General features: G+C 39.5%; 1 protein-coding gene across 2 annotated transcripts in view; it reads left to right on the top strand.

The window, feature by feature from the left end:
- Positions 1-9,492, top strand: part of CD86 (CD86 molecule) — a 65,760-nt gene extending 56,268 nt beyond the window's left edge. For both annotated transcript variants that reach the window (XM_003825185.4, XM_034957179.3), the window contains 2 exons: positions 6,409-6,454; positions 7,797-9,492. In XM_003825185.4, the coding sequence (XP_003825233.1) occupies positions 6,409-6,454; positions 7,797-7,893 (143 nt within the window). In that variant the 3' untranslated portion in view covers positions 7,894-9,492. The remainder of the gene's footprint in view (positions 1-6,408; positions 6,455-7,796) is intronic.
- Positions 9,493-21,643: the final 12,151 nt, after the last annotated feature.

Here is a 21,643-nt window from a genome sequence, read left to right on the forward strand (position 1 = left end):
TGAGCCCAGGAATGTAAGTAGCTTCTAGAAGCTGGAAGTGGCTCTCAGTTGACAGCCAGCCATTAAGGAAATTAGGATCTCAGTTCTGCAACTATAAGGAGCTGAATTCTGCCAAGAGACCAATGTGGAAACAGCAGATCCCTCTACAGAGACACAAGCTTACTGATAACTGGTAGGAATTTCTCCAAAAGTGGAGCTTCCTCCTACTCCAGTGTTAATACCTTTCTCAGAGGAGAGAGTCCTCAAACTAACTAACTTGGCACCAAAAGTCCTATCCAGTGTTTTCTCATTATAGTTTTTCTATGCCTCAACTGTATATATTTACCCAGTTTAGGCTGCTTAAATGAATAAAAAGGAAATGCCATAGTTATTCTAGCTGGTTTCCAATCTCTCTTCTCTTTTTTTGTTTTGTCAAATAGGGCAGATAAGGCATGAGAATTTATAACTATGAATTACTGTCTTTTCCCAAACAGAAATCACCCTATCAGGTTACCCATTGGGTGAAAAACTAAAATAGCTCCCCCTGAAATTTTACTTCCTCATTTGGGTCTTGTGTGACTGAAATCTGTATACAATGCCCTAGCAACAACGGTTTTTACAACTTGCCTCCCTAGAACAAACCTAGGAGTCTCAGCTGTTTCGGGAATGATTTCTTAAAGGTAAAGCACCTTTTTCAAAAGAAATTATTTTTTTTTTAATTTTTTTTTGTGTGTGTGTGAGACACAGCCTCACTCTGTCACCAGGCTGGAGTGCAGTGGCACGATCTCAGCTGACTGCAACCTCTGCCTCCCAGGTTCAAGCGATTCTCCTGCCTCAGCCTCCCAAGTAGCTGGGACTACAGGCACGCGCCACCAAGCCCAGCTAATTTTTGTATTTTCAGTAGAGATGGGTTTTCACCATGTTGGCCAGGATGGTCTCAATCTCTTGACCTCGTGATCCGTTTTTAACCAACATTTAAACAGAAATATTCACAGGCTTAAAGACTGAAAGTTAGTGATATCACATTTCCCCTTCAAAATGCTAAATTTGTAAGCAAATTTAAAAGTTTAGAATCTACCTTTTAATTGTCTGCTTTCATTTTTTTGACAGTGGCTTTTTTTGATATGGTGACTATTTTGTCATGGGTATAAAAGGATAATTTATTTTGTGTTAATCTGAAGACATCTGAAATACTGTATTCAACTATAAGTACCTTTTTTTTACATTTATAAGATTCTTATTCAAAATTTTTATTTGAATAGTTTTTTGGGAACTACTGAACTAAACTAGGTGGTTTTTGGTTACATGGATAAGTTATTTAGTGGTGATTTCTGAGACTTTGGTGCCACCTGTCACTCGAGCAGTGTACACTGCACCAGTGTGTAGTCTTTTATCTCTCACCCATCCCACCCTTTCGTCTGAGTCCCCAAAGTCCATTATATTATTCTTATGTCTTTGCATCCTCATGGTTTAGCTCCCACTTATCAGTGAAAACATACAATATTTGTTTCTCCATTCTTGAGTTACTTCACTTAGAATAACGGTCTCTGGTTCCATCCAAGTTGCTGCAAATGCCATTATTTTGTTTCTTTTTATGGCTGAGTAATATTCCATGAGGGATATTTACCACATTTTCCTTATCCACTCATGGGTTGATGGACATTTAGGTTGGTTCCTTATTTTTGGAATTGCAAATTGTGCTGCTATAAACATGCGTGTGCATGTGTCTTTTTCATATAATGAATTATTTTCCTTTGGGTATATACCCAGTAGTAGGATTGCTGAATTAAATAGTAGAGTTCTACTTTTAGTTCTTTAAGGAATCTCCATACTGTTTTCCATAGTGTTTGTACTAGTTTACATTCCCACCAGCAGTGTAAACATGTTCCCTTTTCACCACATCCATGCCAACATCTATTATTTTTTGATTTTTTAATAATGGCCATTCTTGCAGGAGTAAGGTGGTATCTCATGGTGGTTTTAATTTGCATTTCCCTGATAGTTAGTGATATTGAACTTTTTTTCATGTCTGTTGGCCATTTGTATATTTTCTTTTCAGAATTGTCTATTCATGTCTTTATAAACACCATTATTTTTAAGAAGAAACTTTACAAAAATAGAACATAACCAGATTTATAAAGCATCTGGGAACTCAGTCAATTAAGAAATAGCTCAAGTAACTGATGATGCTTCACCTGAAAGAAGGCCTGGAGAGAACAGAGATACTGTCTTCAAATATCTGAAGAGCTACCATGGGATGCAAAGATTGAGCTTGATGGTATGACTCTGAAGGGCATCTCTATGAATGAAGGTTATGAGAGGGTATAAGGAATTAAGAGAGACTTTTCTAACAATTAAAAGGTCTTTTAGGCCAGGGGTGGTGGCTCACACCTGTAATCCCAGCACTTTTGGAGGCTGAGGCAGGCAGATCACCTTAGATCAGGAGTTCGAGACCCGCCTGGCCAACATGGTGAAACCCCATTTCTACTAAACATACAAAAATTAGCTGGGTGTGGTGGTGGGCACCTGTAATCCCAGCTACTCGGGAGGCTGAGACAGGAGAATCGCTTGAACCTGGGAGGCAGAGGTTGCAGTGAGCCAGGATCACACCACTGCACTCCAGCCTGGGTGACAGAAGATCAAGATTCCGTCTTAAAAAATTTAAATAAATAAATAAATAAATAGTCTTTAAAATTGTATAGAAGAAGTATACTTCTGCTTCCTCCAACAAAGGATTAACTGCTATAGGAATTGCCCTCTTTCCATAAACAACTAGAAAGCAGACAAAATATATGAAACAACTGTTTTCAGAGATCGGATGACAGACAGCAGAAAATTGTAGTCCCTGAGTGAAGGAAAGAAAAAATGAGATAAGCCCTATGATTGCTCTAGTTTGCTGCCTGGAGCCAGTGTCCAGGCCCCTCTGAAGGCAGGGGAGCCCTGATACTGAACTAGGAAAAGACATTGCAAGAAAAGAAAACTACAAACATCTCTCGTGAAATGCTTAACAAAATTAGCAACTAAAATCTAGCTATATACATCATGATCAAGTGGGGTTTATTCAAGAAACACAGGTAAGCTCAACATTCAAAAATCAGGCAATAACCTCTACTACATAAATAAACTAAAAAGAAAAAAACATATGATCATGTCAATGGATACAGGAAAAACTTTTGACAAAATTAATACCCATTCATAGTTTTAAATGGAAAGAAAAGCTCTCATAAAAATAGGAATACGAGATGACTTCCTCAACCTGACAAAGGACATCTACCAAAAATTCTTCTGTTAGCATAATATTTCATGATAGAAGACTGATTGCTTTTACCTTAAGATGGCGAATGTGGGGAGGATGTCCACTCTCTCTACTTTTGTTCCACATTGTACTGGAGGTCATAGCCAGAGAAACAAGACTAGAAAAAGAAATAAAAGCCATACAGATTGGAAAGGAAGTAAAACTGTCTTTTTTCACAGATAATGTTCATGCTTGTAGAAAATCCTGAGGAATCTATCAAAAACCTATTAAAACTGATAAGTGAGTGTAGCAAAGACACAGGATGCAAAGTCAATACACAAAATCAATTATTTCTATATACTAACAAAAGCAACTGTACATTGAAAAAAATTAATAGCATTTATAATAGCCTCAAATAATATTAAAAACTTGGAAATAAATTTAACGAAACAAGTACAAGGTCTATATACTGAAAACTATACAATATTACTACTGGAGAAATTAAAGTAAACCAAAATAAATGGAGACATAGGCCATGTTTATGAATCAGAAGACTAGATGTTAAGACATCCATTCTCTCCAAGTTGATCTATGGATTAAATGTAATCACAATCAAAATCCTGGTAAGCTCTCTAATAGATACTAAAAATCTTACTCGAAAAGTTATAGGGAAATGCAAAGAATCTACAATTGCCAAAACAATTCTGAAAAATAAGAACAAAGGTTAAAAATACAAAATTAGCCGGGCATGGTGGCGCATGCCTGTAATCCCAGCTACTCTGGAGGCTGAGGCAGGAGAATTGCTTGAACCCGGGAGGCAGAGGTTGCTGTGAGCTGAGATCGTGCCATTGCACTCCAGCCTGGGCAACAAGAGCGAAACTCCCTCTCAAAAAAAAAAAAAAAAAAAAAAAAAGAACAAAGGTGGACTTAACCTACCTAATTTCAATATTTACTATATAGTTATAATAATTAATACAGTGTGATATTGGTAAAAGGACAGACATATCAGTCAATGGAACAAAATAGAGAGTCAAAAATAGATTCACACTGTTGACAAAGGTACCAAGGTAATTCCATGTAGAAAGGATAGTATTTTCAACAAATAGTGTTGGGACAATTAGATATGCACATGGAAAAAGTATGAACCTAGACACACACAAAGTAACTTATATATTAAGAATTAAAATGAAAGGACTTCCAAAAGAAAACAGAAGAGAAAATCTTTGTAACCTTAAGTAAGGCAAGTCTTCTTAGATAGGACACAGAAAGCAAAAACCATATCATAAAAAGATAAAATGGATGTCATCAATACGGAAAACTTTTGTTCTTTGACTTTGTTTAAAAAACGAAAAGTCAAACCACAGACAGGGAGAAAACGTTTGCAAAATATATATCTGATAAAGGACTTGTATCCAGTATATAATTACATATTGCTACTCATTAGTAAGAAGACAATCCATTTAATAGAAGGCAGGAAGAAGAGACTTGAACAGATACATAACAGAAGAAGATACACAAATGGTCGATGAGCACAGTCACAACATCATTACTCATCAGGGAAGTACAAATTGAAACGATAATGAGATACCACTGCACAACCTCTAGAATGGCTAAAATTTAAAAGGTCTGATAAACATCAAGTGTTGGAGAGGATATGAAGCAACTGAAACTCTCATGTACTGCTATACAACCCAGAAATCCTAGACATTTACCAAACAGAAATTTTAAAAAATTTAAAAATATATAAAGACTCATACACAAATGTTCATAGCAGCTTGCTTCATAATACCAAACCTGGCATCCTAAATTTTCATCAGTTGGCGGTGGTATATTTATACAATGAAATACTGCAAAGCTATAGAAAGGAATGGACTACTAATAATACACAAGAACATAGATAAATTTCAAAAGCATTATGCTAAGTGAAACAATCCAAGCACAAGAAGAATACACATTATACAATTTCATGTATATGAAATTTGAGAAAAAGCAAAACTATTGTAAGTAGATTCATGGTTATCCATGGGATGGGGGAAAGGAATCAGCTGAAAAGCAAACTATTTTGGCTTATAAAAATGTTCTCGATCTTGATTGTGGTGGTGGTTACGTGACTATATATATTCGTTAAAATCACCAAACTCTAAACTGAAAATGATTGGGTTTTATTATTTATTAATTATACCTCCATAAAGCTGATTGTTTTTATCTTTTATTTTTATTTTATTTCAATAGTTTTTGGGGAACAGGTGGTTTTCAGTTACATGGATGAGTTCTTTAGTGGTGATTTCTGAGATTTTGATGCACCTGTCACCCGAGCAATGTCCACTGTATCCAATGTGTAGTCTTTTATCCCTCATCCACCTCTCACTCTTCCCCCCAAGTACCCAAGTCCATTATATCATTCTTATGACTTTGTGGCCTCATAAAAGCTGATTGCTTTTAAATGCACACATACACACATAAAAGAGAACTTCCAGTGACAGGAAGTGTTCAAGAATGCTTTATTTAGTAAAGACAGAATCACAAAACCATCAGAGATATTATTGAGTGGATTCTTGTGGTCTATAAATACCTCCATGGACACCGAGGTTAGCAACCTGTTGGGGTTTACGTGGGACAATAGCATCATCACAACAGTCAGCCTAGAGAAATTTACATCCCAAGTTGTGTCAGTAGCAAGTCCCTATCAATAGCAGCTCAGGCTTTGTGAGGTCTAGCTGGCTAGAAATTTCCCACTTGGCCTTGCCCATGCAACATTGTGTAATATTCTTAGCACCATCTGGCTAGCCGATTTAGGCATCAACATCTTCAAGACTTCTTCTCCTCCTCCTTATAAACCTTGCTTTCAGAAAAGGATTAGAAACTCTTCCAATCACAAAATGATTGCTAAAACTAAATATATTACCCCTCCCAATGGTATTTTTTGGTTAGCCAGCATAGAGATATAAGTGAAAAATCTATTTCCAGTGTTAGAATTTAAGGCACAGTGAGAAAGGGAAGGCATATACTTTTTGAATGCAAGAAACTTCTTCCCCATCCCCCTGAAATTGCATCATTTGAGTAACTATCTCTTCCATATATAAAATCACAACAATTTCTCTCTGAGTCCCAGAACTTTGAAGCCTTTTCAAACTTTCCTTCTTTTGGTATCTATGAGGAATACATTTTTGAAGATTGTTCTTGGTGTCTTTCAGGAACCAACACAATGGAGAGGGAAGAGAGTGAACAGACCAAGAAAAGGTAAATCCTGACCCTGAGACATTGATGAGAGAGGTATAATCCCCAGAGTGCCTGTTACTTGAATAGGCTTATGCCTAACGTATGTTGAGACCTCAGCAAACCTGAACTAATGGAGAGGGAGAGGAAAATAAAACTAGTTAAGAACTAGAAGAAAATAACCTGATAATGGATGACAGGGTATCCAATGCACAATGCCCAGAAAGCATGACAAGCTCTGTCATGGTCAAGTAAAAGTCAATACCAAAGACTTCAGAGGTGGTGAACATGGGCTGCATCTGATCTGCCACAGTAACTCCAGTACCTGGCACAGTGCCTAGATTAGTGGGCATCCTACATGTGTGGAATGAATAAATGAAGAAGTGGGGAATGATAACATGTTTGCTTCAGCCTGAGCATCTTAGTATTTGCTATGGCCCTGTTTAGATGTTCTTCTGCCACTTCTTTACCTCATTCTTCAGATCTTGCCTCAAGCAGCACTTTCTTAAAAACCCTTTCCCAAACTAGAAAATGTCAACTTGTTACAGTGTCATGTGGATCCCTTGGCTTTTTCTTAATAACACCAGATTATGCTTACATATTTGTGTAATTATCTTATTAAACTCTATAAACTAGACTTAACTAAATCCTATGAAGAGCAGAGACCATACCAGTTAAGCTCATCATTGTGCTGCTAGCACTTAGCATGGTGCCTGGCATATAGCAGGTTCTCAATAAATGTTGAAAGAATGATTGATGCATGATGAATACATAAAAGTTCATGGTGATCAGTCCTTTCACAACGTGAAGCTATCAGATAGTCTGTACCTCTATCCCTCCTGAGAAATTAAGCTCTCAGGAATATCAAGGCTCTGACTGCATACCCATAGGATCAAAGCAACCCTCAGTCACAAGCCTGGTTTCAGAGATAGGGTCATAACCCCCAGGGTGCAGAGACAACCGAGAGTACCCAGCACTAATCCAGATATACCAACCACTGTGATTCTAGCAACAAAACTAATAATTCCGGGCACCCTTGGACAATGAGAAAGGGTGCTGAAATCCTGCCTACCCTGTCACACTCAGTTTCAGAAATGGTCTGGAAGAGCCTGCAGAGGGCAGGCAGCAGAGAACCAGCAGAGGGCATGGGAAGGGCCAGGCAGAAATAAAGCGTAGCTCTTGAAGCATAGATGACAGTGTAGACCGTGGTTCTTTTCTCTTGCCTTCTCCACCTTTCTCTTCAATAGTTTGTTTCTCCTCATTGCTGTTCCAATGGCAACCTCTATTCTGCCCTATCATTGAAATCTAGAAAAAGAAAGTAGCTCAAATGTGAAATATCACCTAATCTTTTCTTCTATTTCTCCAGAGAAAAAATCCATATACCTGAAAGATCTGATGAAGCCCAGCGTGTTTTTAAAAGTTCGAAGACATCTTCATGCGACAAAAGTGATACATGTTTTTAATTAAAGAGTAAAGCCCATACAAGTATTCATTTTTTCTACCCTTTCCTTTGTAAGTTCCTGGGAAACCTTTTTGATTTCTTCCAGAAGGCAAAAAGACATTACCATGAGTAATAAGGGGGCTCCAGGACTCCCTCTAAGTGGAATAGCCTCCCTGTAACTCCAAGTCTGTTCCGTATGCCAAGAGAAGACCTTAATTCTCTTACTGCTTCTTTTCACTTCAGAGCACACTTATGGGCCAAGCCCAGCTTAATGGCTCATGACCTGGAAATAAAATTTAGGACCAATACCTCCTCCAGATCAGATTCTTCTCTTAATTTCATAGATTGTGTTTTTTTTAAATAGACCTCTCAATTTCTGGAAAACTGCCTTTTATCTGCCCAGAATTCTAAGCTGGTGCCCCACTGAATCTTGTGTACCTGTGACTAAACAACTACCTCCTCAGTCTGGGTGGGACTTATGTATTTATGACCTTATAGTGTTAATATCTTGAAACATAGAGATCTATGTACTGTAACAGTGTGATTACTATGCTCTAGAGAAAAGTCTACCCCTGCTAAGGAGTTCTCATCCCTCTGTCAGGGTCAGTAAGGAAAACGGTGGCCTAGGGTACAGGCAACAATGAGCAGACCAACCTAAATTTGGGGAAATTAGGAGAGGCAGAGATAGAACCTAGAGCCACTTCTATCTGGGCTGTTGCTAATATTGAGGAGGCTTGCCCCACCCAACAAGCCCTAGTGGAGAGAACTGAATAAACAGGAAAATGCCGGAGCTTGTGAACCCTGTTTCTCTTGAAGAACTGACTAGTGAGATGGCCTGGGGAAGCTGTGAAAGAACCAAAAGAGATCACAATACTCAAAAGAGAGAGAGAGAAAAAAAAGAGAGACCTTGATCCACAGAAATACATGAAATGTCCGGTCTGTCCACCCCATCAACAAGTCTTGAAACAAGCAACAGATGGATAGTCTGTCCAAATGGACATAAGACAGACAGCAGTTTCCCTGGTGGTCAGGGAGGGGTTTTGGTGATACCTAAGTTATTGGGATGTCATCTTCCTGGAAGCAGAGCTGGGGAGGGAGAGCCATCACCTTGATAATGGGATGAATGGAAGGAGGCTTAGGACTTTCCACTCCTGGCTGAGAGAGGAAGAGCTGCAACGGAATTAGGAAGACCAAGACGCAGATCACCCAGGGGCTTACTTAGCCTACAGATGTCCTACGGGAACATGGGCTGGCCCAGCATAGGGCTAGCAAATTTGAGTTGGATGATTGTTTTTGCTCAAGGCAACCAGAGGAAACTTGCATACAGAGACAGATATACTGGGAGAAATGACTTTGAAAACCTGGCTCTAAGGTGGGATCAGTAAGGGATGGGGCAGTCTCTGCCCAAACATAAAGAGAACTCTGGGGAGCCTGAGCCACAAAAATGTTCCTTTATTTTATGTAAACCCTCAAGGGTTATAGACTGCCATGCTAGACAAGCTTGTCCATGTAATATTCCCATGTTTGTACCCTGCCCCTGCCTTGATTAGACTCCTAGCACCTGGCTAGTTTCTAACATGTTTTGTGCAGCACAGTTTTTAATAAATGCTTGTTACATTCATTTAAAAGTCTACATTTTCTGCTTTGGCTTCAAGAGTACTACTCAACCCTTGTGGTCTGATGTTCCCCGCTCTGTCCTCTGAATGTACTTCCTTTCTCTTTACATCTCTATGGCTAGAAGCCTCTCACGCATCCTGTATCTTCTCCTCCTCCCTTTCCCCTACCATTATTTGAGAAAGGAGGCTTGTATACTTCTATATGTTTATCTCAGTAATGAGTCATAAAAAATCAAGTAAGAATGGTTGTTTTTGAGGACAACTAAGAAATCTGGAATAAGGAAGGGAAGCTTACTTTTGAGTTTGTAACCTGTAGTGTGTAATTTTTAATTATGTACTTACATGTACATTAAACAAAAGCTTAATGTAAAAATATTCCTTGAAAACACCATGATTATAAAATAAATGCATATATACATACAGCATGTGAGAGGAGCCAGGAAAACTCTGGAAAAAAGAAAATTACCTAGACACTGTGAGGGCAGGAATGTGTTTAATTTCTCACCAATGGATCCTCAGACAACTAAGATAGTTGTCTATTCTATTGTCCATCTTTTTGTCTTTTGTTATATTTCTTAAAGATTCCCTCAACTTTATCTTCTAACTTCTGTTGTATTTTTATTTCTGCTATCATGTATTCTTTTCAGAATTCTTTTTTGTTCTCTCAAAACATATCTGTTTAAAGATTGAATGAAATATTAACATGCCCTTTGGTGAGAACATCCCTCCTTTGTATATTAAATTCTCTGAACTGCTGTATTCTAAGACTAGGGGAAAGAAAAAGAAGGTTGAAAGAGGTCATTAGGCAGAATAGTACTAGCTAACATTATTTCACATTTACCATATACCAGTCACTCATCTAAACCTTTAAACTCATTATCCTATTTAATCCTCACAATGACCCTGTGACGTAGGTAATGGAATATTATGCCCATTATGCTGATGAGAAAATCTAAACACAGAGATAAGTCAGAGTAATTTACCCAACATTGTTAACTTTGTAAGTGGCAGGGCTTGGTAACAGGCAGAGGTTGGAACAGTTTGGAGGGCTCAGAAGAAGACAGGAAGATGTAGGAAAGTTTGGAACTTCCCAGAGACTTGTTGAATGGCTTTGACCAAAATGCTGATAGTAATATGGACAATGAAATACAGGCTGAGGTGGTCTCAGATAGAGAAGAGGAACTTGTTGGGAACTGGAATAAAGGTAACTCTTGCTATGTTTTAGCAAAGACACTGGTGGCATTTTGCCCCTGCCCTAGAGATTTGTGGGACTTTGAACTTGAGAGAGATGATTTAGGGTATCTGGTGGAAGAAATTTCTAAGCAGCAAAGCATTCAAGATGTAACTTTCATGCTGTTAAAAGCATTCAGTTTTATGTATTCCCAAAAATATGGTTTGGAATTGGAACTTATGTTTAAAAGTTTGGAAAGTTTGCAGCCTGACAATGTGATAGAAAAGAAAACCCATTTTCTGAGGAGAAATTCAAGCCAGCTGCAGAAATTTGCATAAGTAACAAGGAGCCAAATGTTAATTGCCAAGATAATGGGAAAATGTCTCCAGGCCATGTCAGAACTCTTTACAGCAGCCCTTCTCATCACAGGCCAAGAGGCCTAGGAGGGAAAAATGGTTTCCTGGCCAGGCCTGAGGCCTTGCTGCTTTGTGCAGTTTTGGGACTTGGTGCCCTGCATCCCAGCCATGGCTAAAAGAGGCCAAGATACAGTTCAGGTCATGGCTTCAGAGGGTGCAAGCCCCAAGGCTTGGCAGCTTCAGCACAGTGAGCCTGCAGGTGCACAGAAGTCAAGAATTGAGGTTTGGGAACCTCCCCGTAGATTTCAGAGGATGTATGGGAACACCTGGATGTCCAGGCAGAAGTTTGCTGCAGGGGTAGAGCTCTCATGGAGAACCTCTGCAAGGGCAGTGCAGAAGGGAAATGTGGGTTTGGAGCCCCCACACAGAGTCCCCACTGGGGCACTGCCTAGTGGAGCTATGAGAAGAGGGCCACCATCATCCAGACGCCAGAATTGTAGGTCCACCAACCATGCGCCTGGAAAAGTCACTGACACTCAATGCCAACCCATGAAGGAAGTCAGGAGGGGGCTGTACCCTGCAAAGCCACAGAGGCCAAGCTGCCCAAGGCCATGGGAGCCTACCTCTTGCATCAGCATAACCTGGATGTGAGAGATGGAGTCAAAACAGATCATTTTGGAGCTTTAAGATTTCACTGCCCCACTGGATTTTGGACTTGCATGGGGCCTGTAGCCCCTTTGTTTTGGCAAATTTCTCCCATTTGGAATGGGTATATTTACCCAATGCCTGTACCCCCATTGTATCTAGGAAGTTACTAACTTTCTTTTGATTTTACAGGCTCATAGGCGGAAGGTGCTTGCCTTGTCTCAGATGAGACTTTGGACTTGGGACTTTTGGGTTAATGCTGGAATGAGTTAAGACTTTGAGGGACTGTTGGAAAGGCATGATTGTATTTTGAAATGTAAGGACATGAGATTTGGGAGGAGCCAGGGGTGAAATTATATGGTTTGGCGTGTCCCCATCCAAATCTCATCTTGAATTGTAGTTCCCATAATCTCCACGTGTTGTGGGAGGGACCCAGTGGGAGGTAATTGAATCATGTGGGCAGTTACCCCCATGCTGCTGTTCTCATGATAGTGAGTGAGTTCTCATGAGATGTGATGGTTTTATAAGAGGCTTTTCTGCCTTTTGCTTGGCATTTCTCCTTCCTATCATCCTGTGAAAGAGGATATATTTGCTTCCCCTTCCACCATGATTTAAGTTTCCTGAGGCCTCATCAGCCCTGCTGAACTGTGAGTCAATTAAACCTCCTTCCTTTATAAATTATCCAGTCTTGGGTGTGTCTTTATTAGCAGTGTGAGAAGGAACTAATACATTAACCCAGGCTTGAAAGCAAAGAGTCATCTCTGATGACTGCATTCAACCTTTCCCTCAGCACCCACTGCTCACCCCTTCGCTCCTGCCTCATTCTGTTATCAGTCATCACTAGGCCAGGAAAGCATTCCTCCCACTTTCACACCCATCTCTTATTTTCTCATTCAGGACCTTTTTTATTCATACCAAAAACATGTCAGTCACCTCCCAACTGATCCCAGTCTCCTATCTCTCTTACCCTGCATTCTGTCCAACACACCAAGAGAAACAAGAAGGTAAATAGCGAAAAGGTCTCCCTCACATTCCCTTTCCCTAGCCACACAACTCTGATCTCCAGCTTCCTGGGTATCCATTCATAGTCACAGTATGCCTATTTTTAAGTGTGTGTACACACACATACACATATTCCCCTTATTCAGGCAGATTTGGTTTTACTTTACACTACAGTCTAAAGAAATCAGAATACTCTTGCTAGGATGATTGACATCAGTCTTCAGTGTAATCCTTCATATTAAAAACATACATCTGTATGTATAAGTTTTCATTCTCACCAATATTCTAGCATCATTGTGGATCTTATAATAAAAGTGAGATTCCATTGGATTTTACTATGTCTACCTGTTCACTTCAGAAGAAAAGATACTTACAGATATAGAATCCTTCACTGTCCTTAGTCACAAAGTTTAAAACCTGCTCCAATCTGAACAAGTTACACCCTAGGTCTGGTGAGCAACAGTTACCCTGAAGGGATCTCCCAATTCCTATGTCCATATAGTTGTCTTTCTTGATTTACTCCCTCACTTTGGTGGTGCATATCCTTCAGTAGCTTGATCCAGCAGCTTTCTGAGAAAGGATCTGTGGGAAATATATTTAATGAAATTTTATGTATCTGAAAATGTCTTTATCTTACTTTCCTGCTTAACTATTAATAATTTTGCTTGGTATAAAAATTTGGGTTGGAAATTATTTTCATTGTCCATAGTTTCCAGTGTTGCTCTTGAGAAATCTACAAATATTCTGACTCCTTATCTTTTTACATGAAAGCTTTTAGAATCTGCTCAGTGTTCTAAGATTTTGTCATGAAATGCCTGTTTGTCCATTGTGATTAACACTCAGATGGACTTTTCTTCTGGAAACTCATGTCCTTCCCTCCAGGGAAATTTTCCTGAATTATTTCATTGATTATTTTTCCCCTCTATTTCACTAGTCTCTCATTTTAGAATGTCAGATTCCTGAATGTTGAATCTCCTAGACTGATCCTCCAATTTTGTTATTTTCTCTCCTGTTGCCCATATTTTGTTTTTTGTTCCATTTCCTAGAGATTTTCTCAAGTTTATCTTCCAGCCTTTCTGTTGTACTTTTTACTTCTGCTATCATGTTTTATTTTCAGAGCTCCTTTTTGTTTTCTGAATGTTTCTTTTTGCAAGGAGCCTGTTCCTAATGGTTGAAATATTATCTCTTAACTCTCTTAGGATATTAATGATTAGGTTGTTTATTTTTAAAGTTTTATATTCCAAGTTATTTCTTCCTGTTTGTTTGCTTTGATCTATATCATCCATGTTAAAGGATTCCCAGCTGTCTGATGATACTTGACTGTCTGTTCACAATTAAGAGTGAAAAACTAAAAGTTCGGAGGATCTGAGTTTATGGATGGGTTTGTCAACTTTAGCTTCATGGTAGAGGGATCTGGAGCAAGACATTTTTAGGAAATCATTTTTAGATCTTCTTTTTTGAGCTGGTAATTTTTCAGTATCTTGCTTGGAAGGTGGAGGTATAGCTGCTAGTATTTTGGGAGCCAAGTGAGAGAAGAGGGGTGGGTGTGAGTAGTGATGGAATCTCTGCATTCCTTATTCAGTATGCATAAATGTACTTACTCCATGTGTTTTTAGTACGATAGCCCTATCGTACTTGTAGCATGTGGCAAAGTGGTTTCTCTTCCCATGACCTGATTATAACATTGACTCACATTAAACATTGTGAACTCAGTTTCCTAAATATACCAAGTACAAAGTAAAAAGTCACTGAATTGTCCTAACAGTCTATTAGAAATGGAAGAAATTCAGAAAGCAATGAGGAGAACCTTCCCATTGTATGTGGTACATGAGGGCAGATAAGGGAGTAATTCACCCAACACCAAAAAGAGCCATGACCAGAACTCAGGTTCCTGATTTTTCAGTCCAGGGTTCTTCCCACCCCACTGTGCCCCTCTAAACTTCTTGTTAACTGGAAGAGCTGGAAAATGGGTGTCAACAGAGCATAATGAAGGAAGATCATGGACTTTAGGTCAGATAGACCTGACACCACTACACTTGACTGTGTGACCTTGGGCTAATTACTTAATCTTGCTGATTTTCAGTTTTCTTATTTGTAAAATAGGGATAATAATATCTACCTACCTTACAGGATCAAGGGCAATCCAAAAGATAAGGATTATACTGTTTAAAAAAGGAAAGGAAAGAAAAATAAAAGAGCCACAACAAACAAGCAATTGGGTAGCTTGTTTCAACAGGGTGGGCTTGAGGATGGTGAGTGAGAATTAGTAGTGGGAGGATGGCAACTTCATGTGAGGCTGATGTAGGAGGAGTTGTAGGTTGGGCTGTACATGGATTAACAGGCGTGGGCTTGGATTCTTTCATATAACACTCAGCCCAGAAGTCTTCCAAACACCCTGCTGAAAGCCAGAAATGCTCCTACAACTCCTCCTGCATCAGCCTCACATGAAGTCCCACTCTCAGGAACTCAACTTAGGGACTGAGATGATTCATGCTCTCACCTTATGCACGTGGAACTTTTCCAACTTTACCTTCTGAGACCAAAGCCAAGTTCCTGGGACCTTTATCTTTCCTTTGTCAAGATTATTTCCAGACAATCAATAATATCTACTTCTTTGTGAAGATAACAGGAAGCTCATTCCTTACTAAATATAACATGAAATTCTAAGCAGTTAAGCTGAGAATAAAAAGGACTAAAGGCTCCCAGTTAATATTTCGGAAAGCCCTTGTCTTGAGAAGCAGCCATGTAGAGGATGGTTTGTATCAGGGAGGGCCGTGCAAATTGGAGGCAGGTAAACCAATTAGGAAATAGGCATAGTTAGCCTCAACAAGTTTGGCATTTCTAAGGAGCTGAACTAGCAGAAGCCTCCTGAAATTTCTAGATTAGACCCTGGTGCCCAAGCTTATCAGACCAGGAGCAGGGCAATGTAGACTCCATAACAAAAGTAAACTCAAATCAGAGGGAAATGGAAACTAACAGGAGCTGCTTTATTGGAGATGGACCACAGGAGCTTTCTGCACTCAAATGATATGGGGAAAAAGAAATCCTAAAATATAATGTTGGAAAAGTTGGATAGCCCAGGCATAGCTAGCAGATTGGAAATAGTATTAGGAATCACAGTTTTTTATTTAGTCACCATGTTGAAAAGATCCTTTTCTTTAGCATAGACCCAGCACAGGGGTGAGGTAGGGGCTAATTTCTGGCATGAGAGACCAGAGGCACAGAGTATGGAGCAAGAAGCAGGAGCTGATTGCTTTCAGGTCACTAACTGCCAAATAATTAAAACATTTTCTTAAATTCATATTTTGCAACCCAGAACATATACCTGAAGCTTATTATTAGAACATATTAGGGTATAGTTACAATGCTAACTGGTGACACAAACTGGTTACATGCTGTTTCCACCAGTCTATCTGCCACTTTTTAACTACACACATCAAGTATTTGCCCCCAGGTTTCAGGTCTCAACCCCTGTAAGAACAGTTGAGCTGTGTCCACTTGATGGAAAAACAAGTCTATTACACTTTTTGTTTCAAAAAGTCAACCCATCCAATCAAATAAGTTCCTTTACACATTTTTTAAAAAACACATTTACTAGCTTTCCTCCAATTTTCAATGTGTTTATTGAACTCTCTTGGAGTTACAGTCTGGGAGTATTTTTGAGACTCCTGTTATCAATTTAAAAAGAAAAGAAAAGGAAGGAATGCTTTTTTAAAAAACAATAAATCTTGTTCCTGTGTCTAAACCAGCCATGCATATTAACGTGTGTGACTGTTCTCAGAGTTTAAAGTGTTTTAGCTGGGAAAAAATATATTGTAGAAGACTTAAAGAAACAAGATGGCATAGCAATGAGAATTTTAAGAGTTTTCATTCTCCCTGAGAAATTACTTATATGGAGAACTTATTAGGAGTAGTTTATTTGCAGCAGAAAATAACGTTATGATATAAGAAAACTCTTGATCATCAGGGTCTTAGGCATTAGAAACACTCAGATGCTATGATCCTATATCTAGAAAACCCCATAGTCTCTTCCAAAAGGCTCTGGATCTGATAAAAAACTTCAGCAAAGTTTCAGGACTCAGAATCAATGTATCCAGGGTACAAAGTAACATTTTTATATACCAGTAACATCATACATAAGTGCCAACTCAAGAATGCAATCCCATTCACAATTGCCACAAAAAAAATAAAATACAGCTAAACCAGGGAAGTGAACAATCTCTACAATGAGAGTTACAAAATACTGCTGAAAGAAATCAGAGAAGATACAAACAAATGGAAATATATCACATGCTCATAGATAGGAAGAATCAGTATCGTTAAAATGGCCATGCTGCCCAAAGCAATTTACAGATTCAATGCTATTCTTATCAAACAACCAATGACATTTTTCACAGAATTAGAAATATCTATTCTAAAATTCAGATGGAATTCATGCAAGGCAGATGAGCCTCAAATTGGGGCTTATCCTGGGAGAGTCCTTGGCTTTGCTCAGTAAAGAATTCAAAAGTGAGTTGGTGGCTCATGCCTGTAATCCCAGCACTTTGGGAGGCCGAGGCGGGCGGATCACGAGGTCAGGAGATAGAAACCATCCTGGCTATGGTGAAACCAGGTCTCTACTAAAAATACAAAAAATTAGCCAGGTGTGGTGGCTGGCACCTGTAGTCCCAGCTACTTGGGAGGCTGAGGCAGGAGAATGGCATGAATCTGGGAGGCAGAGCTTGCAGTGAGCTGAGATCACGCCACTGCACTCCAGCCTGGGTGACAGAGCTAGACTCTGTCTCAAAAAAAAAAAAAAGTGAGTTGGTGGTGGAAGAAAACAGCTTTACTGAGGTCGCTGTGTTACAGCTCTGTGACTGCTCCTGCAGAGCAGGGCTACCCCGTGTGCAGTGTTCTGAGAGCAGTAGCTCAAAGGCAGTTCTGCAGTCATATCTACTTTTAATTACATGCAAATTAAGGGGTGGATTATGCAGAAATTTCTAGAAAGAGTGGTAACTTCTGGGTTGTCAGGTCACTGCCATGAAAAGGGGCAGTAACTTGCAGGTGTTGCCATGGAAATTGTAAGCTGACACAGCACACTGGTGGGTATGTCTTACAGAAAGCTGTTTGTGCCCCATCCCTAGGGCGTGTCTCAATTGAGCTAGTCCTCAATTTGGTCTGATGTCTGAGCCCAGAGTCCAATCCTGCCTCCTACTTCAGAATCAAAAAGGAGCCCAAATAGCCAAAGTGATCCTAAGCAAAAAGAACAAAGCCAGAGGCATCACATTACCTGACTTCAAACTATACTACAAGGCTATCATAACCCAAACAGCATGGTACTGTTACAAAAACAGATACATAGACCAATGGAACAGGTTAGAGAACCCAGAAATAAAGCCACACACCTACAACCATCTGATATTTGACAAAATCAACATTAACAAACAATGGGAAAGGATTCTGTATTCAATAAATGGTGCTGGGATAGCTGGCTAGCCAGTATGCAGAAGATTGAAACTGGACTCCTACGTTTCACCATATACAAAAATCAACTCAAGATGGATTAAAGACTTAAATGTAAAACCTAAAACTGTAAAACCCTAGAAGAAAACCTAGGAAATACTGTTCTGGACATTGGCCCTGGCAAAGACTTCATTATGAAGACTCCAAAAGCAATTACGACAAAAACAAAAACTGGTAAGTGGGTCCTAATTAAACTAAAAAGCTTCTGCACAGCAAAAGAAACTATCAACATAGAAAAGAGACAACCTACAGAATGGGAGAAAATATTTGCAAACCATGCATCTGACAAAGGTCTAATATTCAGAATATAAAAGGAACTTAAATCAACAGGCAAAAACCAAACAACCCCATTTAAAAGTGGGCAAAGGACATTAACGAACAGACAGTTTTCAAAAGAAGATATACATGTAGCCAACAAGCATATGACAAAATGCTCAGTATCACTAATCATTGCAGAAATGCAAATCAAAACCACAGTGAGATGCCATCTCATACCACTCATAATGGCTACTATTAAAAAGCCAAAAAATAACAGATGCTGGCAAGGTTGCAGAGAAAAGGGAACACTTGTACACTGCTGGTAGGAGTGTAAATTAGTTCAGCTGCTGTGTAAAGCAGTCTGGAGAGTTCTCAAAGAACTTAAAACAGAGCTACAATTCGACTCAGCAATCCTGTTATTGGGTATAAAACTGGAATACAAATTGGAATACAAAGGAATACAAATTGTTCTACCATAAAGATACATGCACACATATGTTCATGACAGTACTATTCACAATTACCAAAGACATGGAATCAACCCAGATGCCCATGAATGGTGGACTGAATAAAGAAAATGTAGTAAAGTTGCAAAGACAAAAAAAATTTTATATCTTCTTAAACCTACGTAAGGTACATTATTGTTTGCCCCTTCCTCCTCTTCTTCCTCCTTCTCCTCCGCAGTGCTGTTTATTGAGCATACCATATGCCAGGTACTGTGTTAAATAGTTTACATACATTATCTTGGGAAGAAAAAAAAGGCTATCTTGCAAAAGTCTAAAAAGTTGTTTTAAGAAGAGAAGGGGGAATCAAATGGAAAGAAGAGTGAATTGAGATATTCTGAGAATTTAGAGAAGAAAAAAATTATGAGAGCAGCAAAACAGTGAACTAGTGTTTTGTCGTATTGTGGCAGGAGGAAGAGGTGTGATTTGAGCCCACGTTGTCCTCTACTATAATTCAGGTATAAGTGATCATGAGGAGAAAACTGGTGGGGAAAAGGAGGATGCTAGGAAATAATCCATCCTGAAGAAAGCAGAATCCAGGCATGGATGTTTGATTCAGGAATCATGGAACCATTGTCAAAAGTGGATAAGTAGAGTTTTGAGGAAACCAGAATATCTGTCACTCAGCTTATTGTCTGATTCATATTTGACCTGAAGATGGAGCCAGTTCTAAGAAAGAAGATCCATGGATCATTGTGATGTCATGCACAACCTTTTTCCAGCCACACTTGAAACAAATCTACTCCTGGGCTTTTCCATTATGTGAGCCAATAGACTGTTTTCTTCTTGCTCTCTCTCTCCTTCTCTCCTTCAACCCCCTTTTTATTCCCCAAGTTGGTTTTGCTCCTCAATTCAAGCTTTCTATTCCATACAAAAAATAATTCCTAATTGATAAATTATAGAATGGAAAAGTGTTGACCTTGCTGAGTCCAAAGGCACAATCAATATTTTCAGCCCACCCTCTTTCTCTCTCAGGTTTTGTTCTTGGCTCAGATTTTCTTTTCATGTTGATCTCTGTCTCTCCTATTATAGGAAGATTCCTCTGTGCAGCTGAGAAAAATGACCACAGATGGCTCCAGTGTATGTTGTCTGCAGCATCTTTTCTGTTACCTCCAGCAAAAACATCCTTGAGGAGGATGCAGATTGGGCTCATTTGGGTCAGAAGTTCATCACTAAAGCAATCACCATGGCCAGAGATTTTTGACTTTATTAAAAAGACCAAGTATTTTTCTCTTCTGCTCCCTCCCCCAAATCCTAGGAGAATAGAGTTAACCCAAAATTAAATAAATAGAATGGGGGAAAGGTGGTATAATAGATATTGTTGTTTCCCCACCTTTACCTGGCCAAGGCATCCATCCCCCAGATGCTGTGTTGACTGTTAACAACCTACAGTTGCTCTCTTTGTAAGACTTGTCCTTGACAAAATAAGAACCCCTTCCCCTAATTCTATCTTTATTTAAAACTTTATTGTGTTCATCATGAATTTTTAAATTCATTTTTATTTATTTAATATATTGCATTAAAATCGTATTAATCTTGATTGTTGAGTTTTTTTACTTTCTTTCAAATTTTACCCTGCTCACTTCACCCTAGTCCTGGCCCTGGCTAAGAAGCTATACTCCAGCCCTCCATCACCCCTCTAGGGACAGACCTCAGCCAATGATTAACTGATGTAGGGGTACAAAAGGTCACCCCCTTGCCTCAAGGTAGGGATAACTCTGTAGTAGAATTTGTGTTCCAGAGTTGCCCCAGGATCAGGCACTAAAGCTAGTCACCAGCTAAGACCACATTCTTGCTTTCATCCTTACCCTGTCCTGCCTTCCTCACTCTCTTTTCTAGAGAGTGTTCCACACATATCACTTGGATAAGATTACCTGCCTTAGGTTCTGCTTCTAGGGAAGCCTACCTAAGAAAGTTGATACCAGGAAGGGTCCTAGGAAGCAGACAGTAAGTGGAGGATTTTGTCGTTGGATTACTCACCAGCTGGATAACAGTAGGACCAGGTGCTGATACTGCCTGGATGCTGCGTGCCACACACCAAAAAGCATTTTTGTGGCAACAGAAAAGGACTAAGACACTGTGAAAGTGGATTTTTAAGGCTTTTACCTGTAGTGAGCTGTAACGGGATACAGGTGCAAGGGGATGCGCTAACTGGTACGATATCCTAGGCTAGTGGTTCCAGTTATCTGCACATTAAAGTCACCTGGGAAACTTAAAAATTCCTAGGCCCAGACCACACCTAAGACTAATTACATTACAATCTCTGGGTTTAGGACACTGGCACCGGTATTTTTAGACACTCCCAGTTTATTCCTATATGCTGACAAGTTTAGAAACTACTGCCTCAGGCAGTTGGGGCTTGTAGGGTAACAGTACCTGCAAGAAAGGATTGTGGAATTGGATAGCTATTGTTAATTATTATTGATTCATGGCAGAAAGAAAAATCTCAGGCTCAGATCTATTAATCAACAACTTTAAGGCCAGGTGCAGTGGCTCACGCCTGTAATTCCAGCACTTTGGGAGGCCGAGGGGGATGAATCATTTGAGGTCAGGAGGTGAAGACCAGCTTGGCCAACATGGTGAGACCCCATCTCTACTAAAAACACAAAAAATTAGCCTGTCGTGGTGGCAGGTGCCTGTAATCCCAGCTATTCAGGAGGCTGAGGTAGGAGAATCGCTTGAACCTGGGAGGTAGAGGTTGCATTGAGCTGAGATCACG

This window comes from Pan paniscus, chromosome 2 (genome assembly GCF_029289425.2).
Source record: "Pan paniscus chromosome 2, NHGRI_mPanPan1-v2.0_pri, whole genome shotgun sequence".
Taxonomy (NCBI): Eukaryota; Metazoa; Chordata; class Mammalia; order Primates; family Hominidae; genus Pan; species Pan paniscus.